Raw genomic sequence first — 22693 nt, 5'->3', positions numbered from 1 at the left:
AATGTATTGCACTGTTAATTGCACAGTTTTTTGTGGCTTTTTATTTCAGTATTGTTATTGTTTTGCATGGTGGGTGGTGGGAGTTTGTGAGAAGAAAAGAGCAGCAAAGAAGGCATTCCTATTAGACTCAATTTGTAGATATGCATAAAACACTGTGGTGACGTATACTGCAAGAAGAAAAACACATTTCAAGTGTAAAGTCATGCACATTTTTATTGAACAGTTATATAAAATACTAATCTTTCATAGTTGCAAGTGCATGCCTCATCTGCCAACAGTTTTTAAGTAAAACTGCAAAAAGCAAGGCTTCATGTTTTGTAGTGAATTACTTGGGAACTTAAGCAGTTCCTAAAAACAAACAAAAAAACAACAAAAAACAACATTTTGTGTTTAGGAACAGAGCAGGTTTGCAATGGTGCCCTCTTGTGGCGGTTATTATAATAGCTCTGCTCCCCCAAAGACAAATAGGATGGGTGGTGGGAGTTTGTAAGAAGAAAAGAGCAGCGAAAAAGGCATTACTATCAGGCCCAATTTGTAAATATGCATAAAACACTGTGGTGACTCATACTGCAAAAAGAAAACCACATTTCAAGTGTAAAGTCATGCACATTTTTATTAAACAGTTGTATAGGGACGGTGTGGCGAAGTTGGTAGAGTGGCTGTGCCAGCAATCGGAGTGTTGCTGGTTACTGGGGTTCAATTCCCACCTTCTACCTTCCTAGTCACGTCCGTTGTGTCCTTGGGCAAGACACTTCACCCTTTGCCTCTGATGGCTGCTGGTTAGCGCCTTGCATGGCAGCTCCCGCCATCAGTGTGTGAATGTGTGTGTGAATGGGTAAATGTGGAAATACTGTCAAAGCGCTTTGAGTACCTTGAAGGTAGAAAAGCGCTATACAAGTATAACCCATTTATTATTTATTTATTTATATAAAATACTAATATTTTATAGTTGCAAGTGCATGGGCTCATCTGCCAACAGTTTTGAAGTAAAACTGTAAAAATTAAGGCTTCATGTCTTGTAGTGAATTACTTGGGCAGCTAAGCAGTTTCTAAAAACAAAAAAACAACAACATTTTGTGTTTAAGAACTGAGCAGGTTTGCAATGGCGCCCTCCTGTGGCGGTTATTATAATAGCTCCGCTCCCCCAAAGACAAATATGGTGGGTGGTGGGAGTTTGTAAGAAGAAAAGAGCAGCAAAAAATGCATTGCTATCAGGCACAATTTGTATACATGCATAAGACACTGTGGTGACTTATACTGCAGCCCTCCCAAAAAAGAAAGGACACATTTCAAGTGTAAAGTCATGCACATTTTTATTGAACAGTTATATAAAATACTAATATTTTATAGTTGCAAGTGCATGGGCTCATCTGCCAACAGTTTTGAAGTAAAACTGTAAAAATTAAGGCTTCATGTCTTGTAGTGAATTACTTGGGCAGCTAAGCAGTTTCTAAAAACAAACAAAAAACAACATTTTGTGTTTAAGAACTGAGCAGGTTTGCAATGGCGCCCTCCTGTGGCGGTTACTATAATAGCTCCGCTTCCCCAAAGACAAATATGGTGGGTGGTGGGAGTTTGTGAGAAGAAAAGAGCAGCAAAAAATGCATTGCTATCAGGCACAATTTGTATACATGCATAAGACACTGTGGTGACTTATACTGCAGCCCTCCCAAAAAAGAAAGGACACATTTCAAGTGTAAAGTCATGCACATTTTTATTGAACAGTTATATAAAATACTAATCTTTCATAGTTGCAAGTGCATGGGCTCATCTGCCAACAGTTTTGAAGTAAAACTGCAAAAAGCAAGGCTTTATGTCTTGTAGTGAATTACTTGGGCACTTAAGCAGTTTCTAAAAACAAACAAAAAAACAACAAAAAACAACATTTTGTGTTTAGGAACAGAGCAGGTTTGCAACGGTGCCCTCTTGTGGCGGTTATTATAATAGCTCTGCTCCCCCAAAGACAAATATGGTGGGTGGTGGGAGTTTGTAGGAAGAAAAGAGCAGCAAAAAATGCATTGCTATCAGGCCCAATTTGTAAATATGCATAAAACACTGTGGTGACCTATACTGCAAAAAGAAAACCACATTTCAAGTGTAAAGTCATGCACATTTTTATTGAACAGTTATATAAAATACTAATCTTTCATAGTTGCAAGTGCATGCCTCATTTGCCAACAGTTTTGAAGTAAAACTGCAAAAAGCAAGGCTTCATGTCTTGCAGTGAATTACTTGGGCAGTTAATCAGTTTCTAAAAACAAACAAAAAACATTTTGTGTTTAAGAACTGAGCAGGTTTGCAATGGCGCCCTCCTGTGGCGGTTATTATAATAGCTCCGCTCCCCCAAAGACAAATATGGTGGGTGGTGAGAGTTTGCAAGAAGAAAAGAGCAGCAAAAAATGCATTGCTATCAGGCACAATTTGTATATATGCATAAAACACTGTGGTGACTTATACTGCAGCCCTCCCAAAAAAGAAAGGACACATTTCAAGTGTAAAGTCATGCACATTTTTATTGAACAGTTATATAAAATACTAATCTTTCATAGTTGCAAGTGCATGCCTCATCTGCCAACAGTTTTGAAGTAAAATTACAAAAAGCAAGGCTTCATGTCTTGTAGTGAATTACTTGGGCACTTAAGCAGTTTCTAAAAACAAAAAAACAAACAAACAAAAAAAAATAACAACATTTTGTGTTTAAGTACTGAGCAGTATCAAACTTGTAACTGATATACAAAGAAGAATTCCCCAAAAAATCTTCATCATCAATAATAGGAGAACCAAATTACACGTTGAGTGGCACATGTACAAAACTGAGCTTTTTTTTTTTTTTTGTTCTTTTCTGTCTTCTTGTTGATATGACACAAACAGTTGATCATGCATTTTGGGAGTTCCACATACCACACACCTCACAAACATGCGTCATTGGACTGTGTGCACTCACAAGCGCCGCCAAAACACAAGGTCATCATCCATCTCAGGTCCGTTAGAAAAGAAGGCATAGAGCATTTGAGGATGTTCATTGAAAAGATGCAAGGTAAATGTTTTCCAGTATATGTTCACTAAAGCGCAAGATATTCCAAAAACTGGCTCCCAAGGTATTCGGATTTTCTCTTTCCTTTGTTGACTTTTATAAAACATGCATAGGCAGACACTTTTTTTTTTTTTTTTTTTTACACAATATAGGGTTTCTATTTTTTTTACTTTGTTCGCAATACTTAAAAAGAGAAAAAATAACACTCATTTCCAGCAAGCCTTAATAAATCTAACTTTCCTTTAAAAAACAAAAACAAAAACAAAAAAAACATATTCGCAAATTATAGGTAAATTCCAGTTATGAAACTCAAGAAAATAGGTCATGAGTTATTTAGCCATTATACAGAAAAGAGAAAAAATCAGGTCAAAGCACACACCAAATAGAACCTGAGGTAAGCGTAATATGTACAAAACCATAAAACGTTCCATTATTTGGCATTTTGACAACATTGCAACATTCTTTTTTGTTTCCATTTTTTTTAAGACTGCCTAATTATTTCAGAGCTATTTTATATATAAGAGTAGCAAAAAAATATCAATAAATAGTTCTTACTTAGTTTGTACACCCTTACATTTTTAAAAACGCCATCTCGTGTTCCGTCCTTTTTTTTCCTTTTCTCAACATTTTTTTTTGTTAGTGCTGTCTTTTTGTAAACGTACAACAGTCGGTAGAAGGTACATTGTAAATGGGTCGTCCCGACAAGAAAAGAAAAAGCAACAGACATCTCGCCTCCCATACTGCTGGAGTGGCTGGCATTCAATGATGAAGCACACGGGGGCGTCCCGCGGCTGAGCAATAACTTAGCAGATTTTGACTAGCAGGAACTAAGAATTTGAAGGCATATCCAAAGACTAGCAAGTGACACGACACCCCATCCTTCCAACCTCTTCCACTGCTGGCATCCATGGGCGAGGGGGCATCTACTGGATACTTGCGCCGCCTCCTCCTCCTCCTCCTCCTCCCCCTCCTCCGCTGGTGCTTCCTTTGCTGTCCGTGCCATTGGTCTCCGAGGACAGCGCCTTGTTGAGGGAGTTGAGGCTGGCGTCCGAGGGCAGGGCATCCCGTCGCGGCGGCATCCTCTCGTTGATGCGGTCCAGACCCTTCGCCTCCGCGAAACTGGTGATCTTGTGTTGGGGCGAAAAGCCTTTAATGGCTGGTGGACAGGTCAAAGACAAACAACAAGGTGGAGATCAGCTGGGATTATGGCCATCTGGAACATTTAGCATCTATTTTCCTTACACCTGCATTTGTATGAACACAAAAAGTCAGACGGGACACCAAACAAAAAAAGTCAGAACAAATCAACGAGCGACCTTTGGAGGAGTTGATAGCTCCTAGTTTTCAGGGATGGGCATTTGACAACACTAACATGATCCAATAGTGGTGATTTTGTCAATGAATGTTCAGAACTCCACTCGTCACGTGAGAGTTGTACCAAGCATAATATACAGAACACAGCTTAAAGGCCTACTGAAAGCCACAACTACCGACCACGCAGTCTGATAGTTTATATGTCAATGATGAAATCTTAACATTGCAACACATGCCAATACGGCCGGGTTAACTTATAAAGTGCAATTTTAAATTTCCCGGGAAACTTCCGCTTGAAAACGTCTATGTATGATGACGTATGCGTGTGACGTCACAACGGCAACGGAAGTATTCGGACCCAATGTGTTACCATACAAACTGCTCTGTTTTCATCGAAAAATTCCACAGTATTCTGGACATCTGTGTTGGTGAATCTTTTGCAATTTGTTTAATGGACAATGGAGACTGCAAAGAAGAAAGTTGTAGGTGCGATCGGTGTATTAGCGGCGGACTACAGCAACACAACCAGGAGGTTGTGTTGTGTTTGAGCTGGATAGCAGACGCGCTACCGTGAGTACAGCTTTGGCTTCCAAACATTTGATCGCTTGCCCGTACGTGCGTGTCGCTATGTGCATGTCACGTACGTAACTTTGGGGAAATACATGTTTCTTGCCGACTCTGATGGCGGCCGGGGTGTCGTCGAAAGCTACAACGCCCGCCGCCGCTCCGTAGCTAAGTTAGCTTCAATTGTTAAGCTTCGCCAAGCTGTAAATTATTAACCGTGTATTTACATGTTCATGGTTTAATAGTATTGTTGATCTTCTGTCTATCCTTCCAGTCAGGGTTTTTAAAAAAAATTGTTTCTATGTGCATTTGAGCCTGATGCTATCACGTTAGATCTGTAGCTAAAGAGCTTCACCGATGTATTGTCGTGGAGATAAAAGTCACTGTGAATGTCCATTTCGCGTTCTCGACTCTCATTCTCAAGAGGATATAGTATCCGAGGTGGTTTAAAATACAAATCCGTGATCCACAATAGAAAAAGGAGAGAGTGTGGAATCCAATGAACCCTTGTACCTAAGTTACGGTCAGAGCGAAAAAAGATACACCCTGCACTACACTCTGGTCCTTCACTTTAACGTTCCTCATCCACGAATCTTTCATCCTCGCTCAAATTAATGGGGTAATCGTCACTTTCTCGGTCCGAATCTCTCTCGCTCCATTGTAAACAACGGGGAATTGTGAGGAATCCTTCCTCCTGTGACATCATGCTACTTCCGGTATAGGCAAGGCTTTTTTTTTATCAGCGACCAAAAGTTGCGAACTTTATCGTCGTCGTTCTATACTAAAACCTTTCAGCAAAAATATGGCAATATCGCAAAATGATCAAGTATGACACATAGAATGGATCTGCTATTCCCGTTTAAATAAAACATTTTCATTTCAGAAGGCCTTTAACAAATGTCTTGCACCATGGGACATTTGATTTTAAATCCTTACTGTAAATGCTTTGATGAGCGTCGTCAATTTGAGGATGGGGAACTCATTGCAAGCAGATAATTGGAGAGATGACATATAAATATAAATTTTTTCCCTCTATTATTTGGAGTGCATGAGGAAGTGTATGCAGCCTTTTCATTGGAATGCTCAGTCAGCATTAACAGCGCTGCAGACTTCATTGTAAACAACAGTGAACAGCTCAAATACGCTTATCGCAGATCTAGGCAAATTAAGGCCCAGGGGCTGCATGCATGTTTTTCAATCTGGCCCGCCGGACATTCCCAAACTATTTTTTTAGATCTTTAAGATGGAAACTGTAACTGCCGTTATGATGTGCAGTGATGTTTTCAAATGACCGTAAGTCTTGAACTATACAAAGTATTTTAATGGTTGGAATCTGCGCTTTTGCATGATATACTAGTTCAGTGGTTCTTAACCTGGGTTCGATCGAACCCTAGGGGTTAGGTGAGTCGGCCTCAGGGGTTCGGCAGAGCCTCCGCCGCGGAGGTCAAGACACGCCCGACTCATCGTGTAAATAAAAACGTCTCCCTGTCGGCGTATTATGGATACCCCCCAAACAATGTTCCCTCTAATTTTCCATATGTGTGAGCAAACGCAAAAACTCCTTGAGCATTCCCAAACAATTTTCGCACATGTGAGCGACGTCAGACGTGCACATGCACTGTGGTCACACCTGCAGCACACCTGTCCCAAACCTGACTAAATAACCAGTTAAATTTTTTATTATTGTAATCAAATGACAGCAGTCATTTCCATGAGATTATTTTCTAATATAATTTTTTTGGCCCACTTACAATGACTATGTTTTTCATGAGCTGTGTACTAGTATTATATATCTGGGTGGGGGTCCTGCTTTGGAAATAATGTGTATCCCTTTCAGATATCGCATTTAGTTCACTAAAATATTCACACGTTGCACAATGAGATGTAAACATGGGATTATGTGTACATTCCTGTAACTTTCTGTTTGTGAAATATATCTTTATTAGTATTTCTTTAATATACTAACATCATTTTATGATTACGGTTCGGGTTCGGTGAATGCACATATGAAACTGGTGGGGTTCGGTACCTCCAACAAGGTTAAGAACCACTGTAGTAGTTACTATGGTAATCTATTTAGTTACTATGGTAATATAATTAGTTACTATGGTAATCTAAGTCACGGCAGCTCAGACGAGGCACCAAGCAGTGTGGGTGGGGAGCGTTTCCACAGAGTGTTTCCAGAGCGGCCAGCCTAAAATGCGGGTGTCAGGGACAGACGCGGAAGGACATTTTTACAAAAAAGTTCTAAAGCTTAGTGATGTATCAGATATATCAGATTGTAGGTGGTTTTATTTTTTACCCTTCGCGTTCATATTTTGCTGTGTTTGTTGCATTGCAAAAGATGTTGATCGAAAGGGGGTGTGACATTCATATGTTGTCAATATTCAGTGTTTTATCGTTCATATTAATATTGTAAATCGCACATTCTTTAGTTACATGTACATTCTGGGTGTCTCATTCAGTAAAAAAAACTATTTTTAAGGTGTTCTGTCATAATGTTTTTAGCATTCAATCAGACATTATTGTGAGGTTTTGTATTAGTGTTCCTAAAAATAGATATACCGGTTCGCAGACACAATTTTTTCTCTAAATTTGGCCCCCCCCCCCGAGTCAAAATAATTGCCCAGGCCGAGTTAGAGTGTACTATTGATGTTGTTTTGCGCACACAATCACAATTCTATGTCATAAAAGGGAATAAGGAACTAATTAAATTATTGTGTTGATATTGTTAAACTGTTAGTGGCACTCGCCATAAATACATTTAAAAAAGTAGAGTTTATACTTGTGATCGCTATCGGAAGCATAAAATCCTGATCGGAACATCCCTAATAATGGTGTTTGATTTGATTTTAGATTTTTATTAAGGATCCCCATTAGCTGGTTGCCACAACAACCCACTAGTCTTCCTGGGGTCCACAATTCAATACAATTACAAGTAAAAGCATATAATTATAACTACACAATACAGAAAAAAAATAAAAATAAAAGCATCAATAAGAAAACAAGCAAACAATTTACAGTCACAGAATAATAATAATAATTACCATATAAATATAAGTACGCAATATAAAACCAAACAAATCATCAACAAGCAAACTAATTTAAAGACTCAGATAAAATATTACTTTCTTTTTAAAAACCTGTTTACTTTCAATGCCAGTGACAATTTGAGGCAGGTTATTCCAGAGCGATACAGATCTATAAATAAAAGATTTCCGCAAAGCATTCTTCCTGGGACGAGGGAGTACAAAATGCCCCTCACTAGACGCCCTGGTATTATGATTATGTATAGTGCTACTGTGAACTATTTGGGCCATGAGAAAAGCAGGAGTTTTACTACCGGTTACTGATTTGAACAATATCATAGTTTTAGCTGACAACCTGTTCTGCACTGTTAGCCAGGAAAGAGAAGCATGCATTTGGTTAACATTGGTTCTTAGTGAACAACCCAGAACCAGCCTTGCTGGCCTATTCTGGACAATCTGGAGCTTAATGCCCAAGTCAAATATCAAATCGTAAGCTTCACGCATTTGGAGGTGCGCTGGCATGCAGTTTTAGATGACTCTAAGCGCAGCGTTTTGCAATATTTTTCAAACAATGGATACATTGTGAGGTCACAGTGTGGGGGACACACTTATTTGGGCACGACCACCCTACTCACTGTAGCCTGCAGGTTTAAAATCAAAACATGAATAGGCGATTACATCGTCATATTCATGTTTGCTTTTGAGATAGCTAGCGATTAGCGGCAAAAGCTGCCAGCTAGCAATTAACGTGCGAGTTGCCAGCTAGCGATTATTGCGCTAGTTGCCAGCAAGCTATTAGCAGCGCGTATACTGTACTTTTTAAATATTTTAGTGTCGCACAATAACAAGGTATCTTTAGGAACACAAGTAAGGGTTCCCTACTCCATCTCTTCAACAGTTTGCAGGTCCTTGGCCTGGAAAACATTGACGACCCCTGATCTACACCAACAGAAAGTGTTTTGAGTTAAATAAATGATAAATGGGTTATACTTGTATAGCGCTTTTCTACCTTCAAGGTACTCAAAGCGCTTTGACAGTATTTCCACATTTACCCATTCACACACACATTCACACACTGATGGCGGGAGCTGCCATGCAAGGCGCTAACCAGCAGCCATCAGAGGCAAAGGGTGAAGTGTCTTGCCCAAGGACACAACGGACGTGACTAGGAAGGTAGAAGGTGGGAATTGAACCCCAGTAACCAGCAACACTCCGATTGCTGGCACAGCCACTCTACCAACTTCGCCACGCCGTCGTTAGATTAGAATCATCATATGTCCCTTTTAAGAAATGAAAGTTCTCAAGGACTCTCTCTAATTATCACCTACATACAATTAAGGCCCCGTCCTCTGTGAAGTTTACCTAAATAAACCTTGTGGCTCTAATTACAGCATTTATGCTCATCACCAGCCTATTTCTTCAACTACGATGCCCATCCCTAGTTGTTTGAGGTCACTTTAGTTGTAATCAACATCAACAATCTGCCCTAGCACATACAATTCAAAGTATTATCAGAATAAGTAGACAGACCAGTGGTTTAAAAAAACCCTTATGGCTATTTGGGGTACTTCTGGCATCAGGGTCTACAGGTCACCTTCTGTCAGCAACAATTGTGCTCTCTACTCCGATAAAGAGTATTTTCCAACAGCATTTAAACTATCAATGGTCTGACTTAATGCCGCTTGTGATTAAAAGGTACCCGAGGACCCTTCGTTTCCAGATGGTACCCTGGTACACGTCACAGATTGAAATAAATGAAAAAAGACGAGAGAACAAGAAGGAAAGGGAAGGAATGATAGGGGAACAACATAAAAGAGTTGTGGTTCCTACTGAGACATTGACAAACTAGAACTACATCGAGACTGGAGAGTACAATAGACAACTACAGAGGAACTCCATGGTGCTAAACACGTGTTTGGTCTGCTTGGAGCATGCAGCAAATGAGGGATTTTTGAGTCGAATCCGTCCATTTGTCTTTGAAAAGGCGTTTGCATGAATGGACGTGTAGTTGCTGCATAGCACAGGTCAGACACAGGTTATTAGCACAGCACACAGAAGGGCCACAGAGGAACCACAGAGGTGGACTGCCCTATGGCGGGCCAGCCAGGAAGTACTTGTAAATAGCAGCTTGGCAAAACTACTATTTAGCGCGCAGTTGAGGTTGTTCTTGCGCCAAAGGAGGTATGCAATGGTTTGCCAATTCGGACAGGTTGCAACAACAAGGCACAACTGCTTGGGTTGTTTGAAAAGGGAAGTTGCACATCGTCGCGATGAGCAGTCTTCATAGCAAAACTTCAATGGACGAGCATCGAGGTGCTCTGGAAGATCGATTTGAGTTTGTTCAATTGCTTTCGGAGTGGGGTGTCCGAACTTTTTTTTTCCAGAGAGGCCACACTATTTTGATATTCTTTAAATTCAATAACGTAAAACTAAAACCAATCCATGATACGCTAAATAATTAAATATGTTTAAAGAAAAATAAAAGTCAAAGATTCTCTTTGCGACAGAGTGCTGTGCTGTTTTTAGGGAACCACTGCAAGAACATTTGTCAAAGATCCTCTATTCGACAGGAGTGCTCTGCTGTTTTTAAAGAACAACTGGAAAAATGCTATACAGTGGAACTTCGATTCACGAATGCCTCGTTTTGCGTTCTTTTCAGGTCAAATAAGCCTCTTTGTGCGTACGAACGTTTCATTGATTTATTCATTAATTGTGTGTGCCGCTGGAAGCCCAATGGGGCTGCCATTTTGATGACATCACTTCCTGTAAGCCCTACACGACCAATTTGAAGAGGCAGAGACCCCTACAGCACATCCTTTTAACATCCCCGTACACACCGGTGCGGCCATTTCGAGGAGCTTCGAAGGCCAGCGGCCCTTCTGACGAGTTTATTTCCACAACTGCCATACTTTTTGCCGGTCACAGCTGTGTCAGCCTGTCTTTGAGATCACATTGTGTGATAAGACACACTTTAAATGTGTCCAAAATCTCACAGTCTTGCTTCATTGCTTCAGGTTCGAACGTTAAGTATCTTGTCAATTGAATATAGGTTGAAAAGGATTTGCAAATCATTGCATTCTGTTTTTATTTATCATTTACACAACATGCCAACTTCACTGGTTTTGGATTTTATATATATATATATACTGTATATATATATATATACACTGTATATATATATATATATATACATATACAGTATATATACAAAGACATATATACATATACACTGTATATACATACTGTATATATATAAATATATATATATATATACATATATACAATATATATGCATACATACATACATATATACATACATATACACGTATATATATATATATATATACACGTATATATATATATATATACATATACACGTACAGTATATATATATATATATATATATATATATATATATATATATATATATATATATATACGTATTTATATATTATGTCTTAAAAGTGTGCAGTTTTTTACTAAAATAGGGACTATAGTCGAGGCTAGACCCAATTATTCATGTTTACATTGATTCTTATGGGGAACTCTTCTTCACTATACGAACGTTTTGGTTGGTGAACCACGTTGAAGAACCAATTAAGTTTGTAGATCTAGGTTCCATTGTGTAGTCAAAGGTCCTGTGCTGTTTTAAAGGGGGAACTGCACTTTTTTTTAAAATTTTGCCTATCGTTCACAATCAATATAACAGACAAGAACACATGTTTTTTGATTTTTTTGGCATTCTAAAGATTAAAAAAAAAACGCTCGTAAGATGCGGCTAATGGGAGTCCCCGTGTTACGTTCAAAGCCCTCTAAAACATCTTTAAAATTCTCCATCAACGTTGTATATACACACTGCAAGTATATTTATATATATATATATATATATATATATATATATATATATATATATATATATATATATATATATATATATAAATATATAAATATATATATATATATATATAAATATATAAATATATATATATATATATATATATATATATATATATATATATATATATATATATATATATATATATATATATATATATATATATATATATATATATATATATATATATATATATATATATAATGTAGTAACAGACACCATCTCAATATTCACTGTATTTTGGTCATTTTAAGCATTACTCATTTTCCTGGGCGCATTTATTTTAGTGCTCACAGCAATGTACTCCTTACTTCCGGCAACAAAGGTGAGTGTTCCTACTTCCGGCCAAAAAATTGTGCTTGCTAATCTTTTGGACAAATTAGGGTTCGCAACCTTATCTTTCTGAACCTGAATATATGGAGGACGAACTACTGGTTATGGAAGCTGAGTGAGCAGGAACAAAGGCTGAAACTCTGGAGCGACGGGAGCAGAGAGTCAGGACCGTGAAGCTTGCTAAGCAAAAGTATGCCGACATAAATTTTTACTTCTGCTGCACTGAGTTGCACACAATGTTTTTTATCGATGCAAAGGCTTCTTATATCTGGCAAGGAGGACACTGCTCAAAGAAACTGCATCACAACAAAAGACAAACTGTTAGAGCTCACAAACCCTGCAGTGATAGCACTTTTTTTTTTCACCTACTATACCCAAAATCAACTTGAAGAAACAGACAAATGTCCATCGAGTAAGTCACTATAATATCGATGATGATGCATGCAGCACATCATGCTTGTTATTACAACTACATACGAGCTAGCAGTGTACAAAAAAAACCATGAAATGTGGGCTAATACTTAACAGATACAGTAATATGATAGTTCATGTGTTTCAGTCAGTACAGATTGGTGTCCTATCGCATTGTGTTGTGCATTACAAACTCAAAAACGATGCAGCTGCTGACGTAGACGCTTGCTTTCCTCGTACGCTACAAAAACAGTTCGTAATTCTTTGCTTTTACAATGGTAACAAACAGCTTGGTTGTTATACAGGTTACGGAACGTAAATGAAGTATTGTTGGCGGTTTTTGGATGCATTTTTTAAAGTGATTTAAAGTTAAAAGTACCACTGATTTCACCACCCTGGTGAAATTACTCTCTGCATTTGACCCATCCCCTTGTTCCACCCCCTGGGAGGTGAGGGGAGCAGTGAGCATCAGCGGTGGACCACGCTCGTGAATCATATTGGTGATTTAGCCCCCAATTCCAACCCTTGATGCTGAGTGCCAAGCAGGGAGGTAATGGGTCTAATTTTTATAGTCTTTGGTATGACTGGACCTACCGATCTCAGGGCGGACACTCTAACCACAAGGCCACTGAGCAGGTTTTTTCTCCAACTAGCTGCGTCTTAGGAGTGTTAATATTTAAAATTCAAAAACAAAACAAAATACCTACTGTGAACGATAAGCAATATTCCAAAAAAGTGAAGTTTTCCCTTTTAAGGACTGCTTGAATGCTATTTGGTGTTTTTAGGAATTTGCTGCTGAAACATTGCAATGGTGAACTGAAAAGCCCTGACCTATAATGTAAGACAGCATTTTAGTTTGCAGATGCTATTTTTCAGTGATTTGAGCTTTTTTAAAACCTTTTTTTTTCTGTGCAGCCATAATCCTCCTTTTTATTCGCGGGCCAATAACAAAAATAAACTGCGGGCAGCAAATTACCTTACGCCTGAACTTCAGACACCCCTGATTTTGGACAAAATCTGCTATGAAGTGTTTCCCCTTCCAAACATGCGCAACCACAGGGCTTCCTACAATAAATCGCTCTCACAGCTAAAAACTACATGTGCTTTTAGCACAGACACCCAACACACGCTACTCAAGCACCAGCAAGATGGATGGAAACCCAGCACAGCCCCCTGTCCGTTGCCGCCATGGAGGGGAGTAGGGGACGGGGGGGGTGGGGGTGGGGAGGGGCAACAGAAGAGGGCCGCCAGACCTGATTATTTAGTCATTTATTTACCTTCGTCAGCCTCAATGGCTTCAATAGTAGCTGAAGAGAAGAAGAGGGGGGTTGCAAAACGAATGAGAGAGGTGAGCAAAGAGGAGGTCATTTTTGTGTCCCACCAACAACAACAAGTCAAAGAGACAACACTCATCACGTCCTCATTACGGTATAGCGAAAGGAGGAGGAAGACAGAGGGACAATGTGTGGGACAAGACGGGTCGGCGTCCAGTCGAAGTAGTCTCTTGAAGCAGGGATGAAAATGAGTGGACGTGGGAGGTGTCTTTTTTTTGATAGGATACATTAAATGGATTTCCAACTTACCGTTTGTTTCCATTGCTAAACAAACAACAATGTCAATTATTGGAAAGTCACAGGAAGACACACACAGACTGATGAGGTTGATGACGTTACCAATGATAGCGGAGCAGCACGCCGGGCCTGAAGGAGGGAGGTCATGTGATTCTTCCCATGTTGCCACAGGAATCTGAGAACCTTGCTCGTTTCCAACGTTTTTGTCCAGGTTTTCGTGCTAAAATAATTCAATACTCCAAATTTGGTGATGGTTTGTATTTAACATGATTATCATTAGTTGAGTATTCCAATCATGAGGTAGAGAGCTGTACCTCCAAGCAAAACAATCGTGGAAGTTTCCAAACAGTGCAAAAAAGGTCCATTTTCTTTTGCTGTAGTTTAACCCTTAAATAATCATTGGGGCCTTTAGCTTCATTTTTTTACATTTGGGCTGCGTTGAATGGATTTAGGTGAAATTTGCCAAAAGATATTTATAAATAAAGTTTAAAAACTAGCTACATAAAAAGTTATTTCTAACTAAAAAGGCATTTTTGATCCCACATTAACCTTCATGTTGACTAATGCAATCAACTTAGTGTCTTGCTACTGAAATGATAAGTGGGTGTCACTATTAATAATGAATAATGCGTGAATGTGTTACTATTTTAGCTTTCTCTTGTTCCTTTGTATAAATAATATTGTTATATATTATATTTTTAGACTGAAGTACAGTAGTTTTAAATAACTGACTCATTTCAAATAGAAAGAATATGAATATATAATCTTTTTACAGCAGCTTTTTGGGAAATGCTTCTTGAATAAGAGTTTTTGTTTTAAATCTGACTGTAGAAAAACGATCAATGTTCCTGCCAATTAATGATCTTAGGGCCAAATAATATTTATAATAGGAAGAAAAATGCCCTTGAAAAGTAAATAAAAAAAGGAAACTATTACTGTTTTGCTGCAGATGGGTTAAATGTGTTACAATTTTAAATCAGATTATTATTGATAATGGCTTAATCTGTATTTATGTGTTAAAGTTACAGGTCTTTAGAGGGTTAAGATCCCTTTCAAATATAATTAATATGTGATATTTTAGGCTAAAGGAGTTTTCAAAGATTGACTGGTTTAAAGTGGGAAAACATATACAGTGTAGTATTTTATTTGATTTAAATTTTTAAGCAGCTGACATTTTTTGTCCCAAGGAGGGAATTAAGGACCTCTTGAAGGTTAATGAAACCCAATTACAATTGCAAAACTCTAAAAGTGATTGCCTTCTGAACACATTCACTGTTCATTTATTCACATTGTCTCATTTAAAAAAAATCTTTACCTTGTGGGAGGCGAGCAAAGTTGCCCCGATTCCTGTTTTATTAATGAATAAAAAGGCAGTTACTCCCTCTTTCATTCACTACTGGCTATCTGTGACAATCTACTCACTTACTGTACACCAGACATGTTTACTTACTGCTGAACTCCACACTAGTCAGCGTGTTTACTGAACTTGTCCAACTCAAACCGGTGCATTTCAAAGCCTTTTGAGTTTGCAATATTGAACATGAGAGGGTGAGCGGGACTAAACTAAACTGATCTCACAAAACGGGTGGGGAAGAAAAGCGGGGATACTTGCACAACTGAATATACCTGCGGTTTCTAGGAAGAGAAGAGAAAGAAAGACATAGAAGTAATAATCATATTTGAAAAGCCAACCAGTGGAACAGACAAGAAAATGGGCACATGTTAAAATAACTCTCTCACTAGCATATGACACATATTATCTACATTCGGAGGGAGATATTCTAGTGCTTTCCGCAAAGGTGTCTCCGCGGGGGCCAGTTAGTTTGCAAAAACGAGTTGTGCTGTCCAACAAGCGGGCTTACCGTTCTGCAGCTTCTCTTTGCCGCCGGACAGCACGCCGCTCGGTAGCATGCCAGTCGGGGTGAGACCCTTCAGCGTCAGCACGCTCTCACTCTCCTCCCTAGAGACAAATAGCATCATCAAACAAATATTTATATATATGTGTATGAGTCAATAGCAAAACAATAGGTACTAATGGTGGTGTAACATGACTAAAGTGTGCCCTACGATGCAAAAGTGACTGGAAAAGTTTTGGGAGTGACTTAACTCGGCTGCCTCAGTATTTCTTAAGAAAACATGTGATGGCTTTGTTAAATACCAAAAAAAATATATTTTTTTATGGGGATCCCACAAAAGAAAAAATTAGGCATCAAAGTTATTGAACCACAAAAATAAGTCACATTTTCGGCCAGGACTGTACACAGAAAATGACCTTAATTGGGCATTGATAGATATATTTTATTGTAAAAAATATTTCAAAATGTACGATGATTTATAGAAAAAAATATATATAATAAATAAATAATATTAATATAATAAATAAAATATGTTTATTGTAGCTTTAAAGTGCCCATATTATGTAAAATTGACATTTTACTGGTTTTCCAACAGTAATGTGTCCAGACAGTCGCCTGACTAAAATCCATCTTCTCTCACATGTTTACACCGCTTTTTGAGAGGAGAGGCACTAAAATGCTCAATTTTGAAGTTCTGGATGGCTTCGCTACACATCTTAAAGGGGAACTGCACTTTTTAGGAATTTTCTCTATCCACCACAATCTTTATTTATGTGAGACAAGCACACATGTTTTTTTTTAATATATTATACATTTTTTAATCCAGTATATTAAATGGTAAATGGTAAATGGGTTGTACTTATATAGCGCTTTTCTACCTTCAAGGTACTCAAAGCGCTTTGACACTATTTCCACATTCACCCATTCACACACACATTCACACACTGATGGCGGGAGCTGCCATGCAAGGCCCTAACCACGACCCATCAGGAGCAAGGGTGAAGTGTCTTGCTCAAGGACACAACGGACGTGACGAGGTTGGTAGAAGGTGGGGATTGAACCAGAAACCCTCAGGTTGCTGGCACGGCCACTCTCCCAACTGCGCCACGCCGTCCCGTATTAATACTGTCTAAGGCTGAGCTAATCAGAGGCCACGCTACTGAACAGCACGCTCTGATTTGTTTGGTCTCCTCCATATTCAATTGAATAGACTGCAAAGACAAGATACGTAAAGGCCTACTGAAAGCCACTACTACCGACCACACAGTCTGATAGTTTATATATCAATGATGAAATCTTAACATTGCAACACATGTCAATACGGCCGGGTTATCACGTTAGCTCTGTAGCTAAAGTGCTTCGCCGATGTATTGTCGTGGAGATAAAAGTCACTGTGAATGTCCATTTCGCGTTCTCGACTCTCATTTTCAAGAGGATACAGTATCCGAGGTGGTTTAAAATACAAATCCGTGATCCACAATAGAAAAAGGAGAAAGTGTGGAATCCAATGAACCCTTGTACCTAAGTTATGGTCAGAGCGAAAAAAGATACGTCCTGCACTGCCTCTCTAGTCCTTCACTCTCACTTTCCTCATCCACAAATCTTTAATCCTCGCTCAAATTAATGGGGTAATCGTTGCTTTCTCGGTCCGAATCTCTCTCGCTGCATTGTAAACAATGGGAAAATGTGAGGAGTCCTTCCTCCGGTGACGTCACGCTACTTCCGGTACAGGCAAGGCTTTTTTTATCAGCGACCAAAAGTTGCGACCTTTATCGTCGTTGTTTTCTACTAAATCCTTTCAGCAAAAATATGGCAATATCGCGAAATGATCAAGTATGACACATAGAATGGATCTGCTATCCCCGTTTAAATAAAAAAAATGTCATTTCCGTAGGCCTTTAACGTTCAAACTGGAAAACTGTGTTATTTTTTGCAAATATTAGCTAATTTGGAATTTAATGCCTGCAACATGTTTCAAAAAAGCTGGCACAAGTGGCAAAAAAGACTGAGAAAGTTGAGGAATGCTCATCAAAAACTTGTTTGGAACATCCCACAGATGAACAGGCTAATTGGGAACAGGTGGGTGCCATGATTGGGTATAAAAGCAGCTTCCATGAAATGCCCAGTAATTCACAAACAAGGATGGGGCGAGGGTCACCACTTTGTCAACAAATGCGTGAGCAGATTGTTGAACAGTTTAAGAACAACATTTCTCAACGAGCTACTGCAATGAATTAAGGGATTTTCAACAACCACGGTGAAAGGTTTAGAGAATCTGGAGACGTCAATGCACGTAATATTGAATGCTTGTGACCTTGGATCCCTCAGGCGGTACTGCATCAAAAAGCGACATCAGTGTGTAAATGATATCACCACATGGGCTCAGGAACACTTCAGAAAACCACTGTCAGTAACTACAGTTGGTCGCTACATCTGTAAGTGCAAGTTAGAACTCTACTATGCAAAGCCAAAGCCATTTATCAAGAACACCCAGAAACGTTTCGCTGGGCCCGAGCTCATCTAAGATGGACTGATGCAAGGTCTAAGTGTTCTGTGGTCTGACGAGTCCACATTTCAAATTGTTTTTGGAAACTGTGGACGTTGTGTCCTCCGGAACAAAGAGGAAAAGAACCATCGGGATTGTTCTAGGCGCAAAGTTCAAAAGCCAGCATCTGTGATGGTATGCGGGTGTATTAGTGCCCAAGACATGGTTAACTTACACATCTGTGAAGGCACCATTAATGCTGAAAGGTACATACAGGTTTTGGAGCAACATATGTTGCCATCCAAGCAACTTTATCATGGACGCCCCTGCTTATTTCAGCAAGACAATGCCAAGCCATGTGTTACAACAGAGTGTCTTCATTGTAAAAGAGTGAGGGTACTAGACTGGCCTGCCTGTACTCCAGACCTGTCTCCCATTGAAAATGTGTGGCACATTATGAAGCCTAAAATACCACAACGGAGACCCCCGGACTGTTGAACAACTTAAGCTGTACATCAAGCAAGAATGGGAAATAATTCCACCTGAAAAGCTTCAAAAATTGGTGTCCTCAGTTCCCAAACGTTTACTGAGTGTTGTTAAAAGGAAAGGCCATGAAACACAGTGGTAAACATGCCCCTGTGCCAACTTTTTTGCAATGTGTTGCCGCCATTAAATTCTAAGTTAACGATTAGTTGCAAAGGTTTCTCAGTTCGAACAATAAATATCTTGTCTTTGCAGTCTATTCAATTCAATAAAAGTTGAAAAGGATTTGCAAATTATTGTATTCTGTTTATATTTACGAATTACACAACGTGCCAACTTCACGGGTTTTGGGTTTTGTAAAAAAAAAAAAAGATAGATTTTGAACAAACACCTTTAACATACTATTGTGGCACATCTGATGCATACACAGCCTTTAACTTGTTCATTGCTATGTATTAGAAGAGCAGGTTACCTGAGCACAGAGAATACCCGGGCCATCTTCCCGATGGCGCGGATCTTGTTGCGGATCACTTCCTTGCGAGCAGAAGCCGTGGCACCTGCAGGGTCAAAGGTTGCACATGGTCAGCAGCTGCCTAACAAGCAGGAACGATGCGACTGTTGGAGAGTTTGGACGGTCAGAGGATGCCGAGGTTTGAAATGAGCCACACGTCACAGCAACGTTGCATACATGCTACTCCTACATGATTAACATCCCCTGTTAAATTATACACAAACGTTATTTTAATTACAATATGTTTTCCCGGGGTTATGGTTGCATTAGAGCAAACATCTGACCATAATACTGTCAAAGCATGTCACTAAACACACTGAGGAGCCTCAATCACGTCCTAACAGGTTAGTTTGCCTGACCAAACCTGTTGCACAAAGCGAGGACTCGGCTCGTGTTTGTACCTTTTTTGAGGGGATATATAAGCTGTCCTTCTCATGAAACACCCCCCAGAAGAGGAAGACAAAGAAAGGGGACAGAGTTGTCAGTGGATGGCTGCAGCATGAACGAGGCAATGGTGTGGGTGGCGGCGGAGAATGATGGCAAGATAGGAAGCAAAAGACGAGCGCAAAGGCGAAAAGCCTTGAACACAAAAACTCTGAAAAAACAGAAAATAAATTAGATGATGAAGTCAAACACAAACATGAGAGACATAATATGATTATGTGAAAGAAACAGCACATGTTAGGGATGTCAGATTAAAACATCAAAAAAAGAGGTTGTGATTTAAACATAGTGGCAACTAGGGCTGTCTTCGAATCGTCGAAGATTCGATTCAGAGGAGTCTGATTCGATTATCCACCTTGCAGTCCAATCCTCCGACATTAGACCTGAGGTAATAGCTGTCGGGTCCACCGCATACAGCAGGTGTGTTGGGAGGACAAATCGTTTGCATTCATCATGTTTTCTTTAACAATTATAAAAGACTCTTGTGTGTGGACAATTTATTTATTTCCAAATTCACATTTGCTTAGAATTTCGGCTGTCACAGGAGAGTGATCACTGCTTCTGGTCCCTGCATCCTGGTGTGACGTCACTTAAACACATTTCTTACTCTATAAAATCCATTTGTCTGCACTAGGGTTGTCCTGATGCCAACCCACTGCTCCCCTCACCTCCCAGGGGGTGATCAAGGGTGATGGGTCAAATGCAGAGAATAATTTCGCCACACCTAGTGTGCGTGTGTGACAATCATTGGTACAAAGAACAAAACAAAGAAATATTTTGGTACCGGTACCAGTACCAAAATGTGTTTCGATACTTTTTGGTACTTTTATAAATAAATTGACCACAAAATATTGCATTTTTGACTTTATTTTAACAAAAAATCTTGCGGTACCTTAAACTTCTGGTACCTGCTGATCTGTATTTGGGATCTGCATAAATCCTGAAGAATTGCGCTCGTCCGCCTTTGTAGTGCGTGCCGACGCCGTAGTCAATAAGCTTCTTAAATGTTTTTTTTCCTTCTTGTTATGGGACATTCATCCTCCGCTGTTGCCATTTCTAATATAAAGTAGTGTAAAGTTCTTACTTATATCTGTCAGCAAACTCCGGTCGGACAGTTATTCACGGGACACATTTCCGGCCTTGTTGTTCTTTCCGGATGAGGAGATGCTGCTTCGTTATTGATTTAAGTAAAGTCTGAATGGGATCTTTTGGGATCTGCATAAGTCCTGAAAAATTGCGCGAGTCCGCCTTAGTAGTCTGTGCCGACAACAAAGTCGATATCTTCATGTTATGTCATTTTTAATATAAAGTAGTGTAAAATTACTTATATCTGTCAGTAAACTAGCCATGAAAGCGCTAAAACATACCGGTTTAGTGGGTTTACATTATTCACCCAAGGAACTTCCAGTCAAACGTTTTTTCATGGGACACATTTCCGGCGGATGAGGAGATGCTGCTCCATTATTGATTTAAATAAAGTCTGAATGTCATTAAAACAGTTAGCTCCATCTTTTGACACTTCTTCCACTCCCGTCCTTGCACACTACACCGCTACAACAAAGATGACGGGGAGAAGACGCTGCCGAAGGTAAGCCCCGTAAATAAGACCGCTCACAAAACGGGGCACCCGGAAGCGACTGCGTGAAGATGATCTGTTAAACATAATCCATGCAACATTTTTACTAAAGAACCACCATTACATGTTATTTAGACCACAAGGAAGTGTTTTACATTCAGAAAAAAAAATAAAAAAATAATATGACTCCTTTAATGCGCCCTATAATCCGGTGTGCCTTATATATGAAAAAGATCGAAAATATATATTCATCGGCAGTGCGCCTTATGGTCCGGAAAATACGGTATTATGAAAAAAATATAAAATAGTGAATGGGGAATATAAGCATGTGGCGTGTCGCGTGAGAAAGGGTTAAATTGCGTGACTGTAACGCTCACAGCGTGAAGCTTGGCAGCTCTGAGCATGTGTTCAAGCGTGGTCCATCGTTGACGTCAACGCAGAATAACATGTTCAGTGGCTGCAAGGCGCCGACTAGTGGCGAGTATAAGGAAAGGCAAGGGGGAGGGGAGTTACAGACTACTACAACTACAACTATTTTTACATGTTCAAATCGCTGTACAGACAGATCAAAATAACCAATCCCAGACCAAGCCATCAATCCAGTGTGACAACATTTAACCAACCACGGAAGACACTACGCAATTTCAACCAATCAGAAACAACGTAAGACGGGTCTTGGCGTCGCTCTTTCACGCAACTCAGCTGTACATTGTTTCTGATTGGTTTAAATTGGGTGGTGTCTTGAGTGATTGGTTAAATGTAGGCACACCTCAGATACGCACACGCAGATTGTATTACACGCTCACGAATCTGGATGTGCTCGCTCAAATTGTACACGGCAGAGGTGTCGCAATAGTCACATGTAAGTAGACAGCCTATCGAGGGTTCTTTCTGAATCGGGACAGACAACTTGAAGGCCTACTGAAAGCCACTACTACCGACCACGCAGACTGATAGTTTATATATCAATGATGAAATCTTAACATTGCAACACATGCCAATACGGCCGGGTTAACTTATAAAGTGCAATTTTAAATTTCCCGGGAAACTTCCGGTTGAAAACGTCTAGGTATGATGACGTTTGCGCGTGACGTCAATGGTTGAAGCGGAAGTATTCGGAGACATTGTATCACAATACAAACAGCTCTGTTTTCATCGCAAAATTCCACAGTATTCTGGACATCTGT

At 39.5% G+C, this 22693-nt stretch overlaps 1 protein-coding gene across 3 annotated transcripts in view; it reads right to left on the bottom strand.

Annotated features, from left to right (window-relative positions):
* Positions 1-2495: 2495 nt before the first annotated feature.
* LOC133662231 (protein phosphatase 3 catalytic subunit alpha) overlaps positions 2496-22693 on the bottom strand; it is a 198767-nt gene continuing 178569 nt past the window's right edge. Inside the window, exons 11-14 of one of the 3 annotated variants that reach the window (XM_062066044.1) lie at positions 19448-19532; positions 16014-16111; positions 13858-13887; positions 2496-4190 (exon numbers count right to left, since the gene is read on the bottom strand). In XM_062066044.1, coding sequence (XP_061922028.1) covers positions 3958-4190; positions 13858-13887; positions 16014-16111; positions 19448-19532 — 446 coding nt within the window. In that variant the 3' untranslated portion in view covers positions 2496-3957. Of the gene's footprint in view, positions 4191-13857; positions 15787-16013; positions 16112-19447; positions 19533-22693 lie in introns of all 3 variants that reach the window. The other 2 variants (XR_009828078.1, XM_062066045.1) reach the window with 2 other exon arrangements.

Source organism: Entelurus aequoreus, linkage group LG12 (assembly GCF_033978785.1).
Source record: "Entelurus aequoreus isolate RoL-2023_Sb linkage group LG12, RoL_Eaeq_v1.1, whole genome shotgun sequence".
Lineage (NCBI taxonomy): Eukaryota > Metazoa > Chordata > Actinopteri > Syngnathiformes > Syngnathidae > Entelurus > Entelurus aequoreus.
Note: the sequence above shows the minus strand (reverse complement) of the source record. Positions and strands in the feature narration are given on the sequence as shown.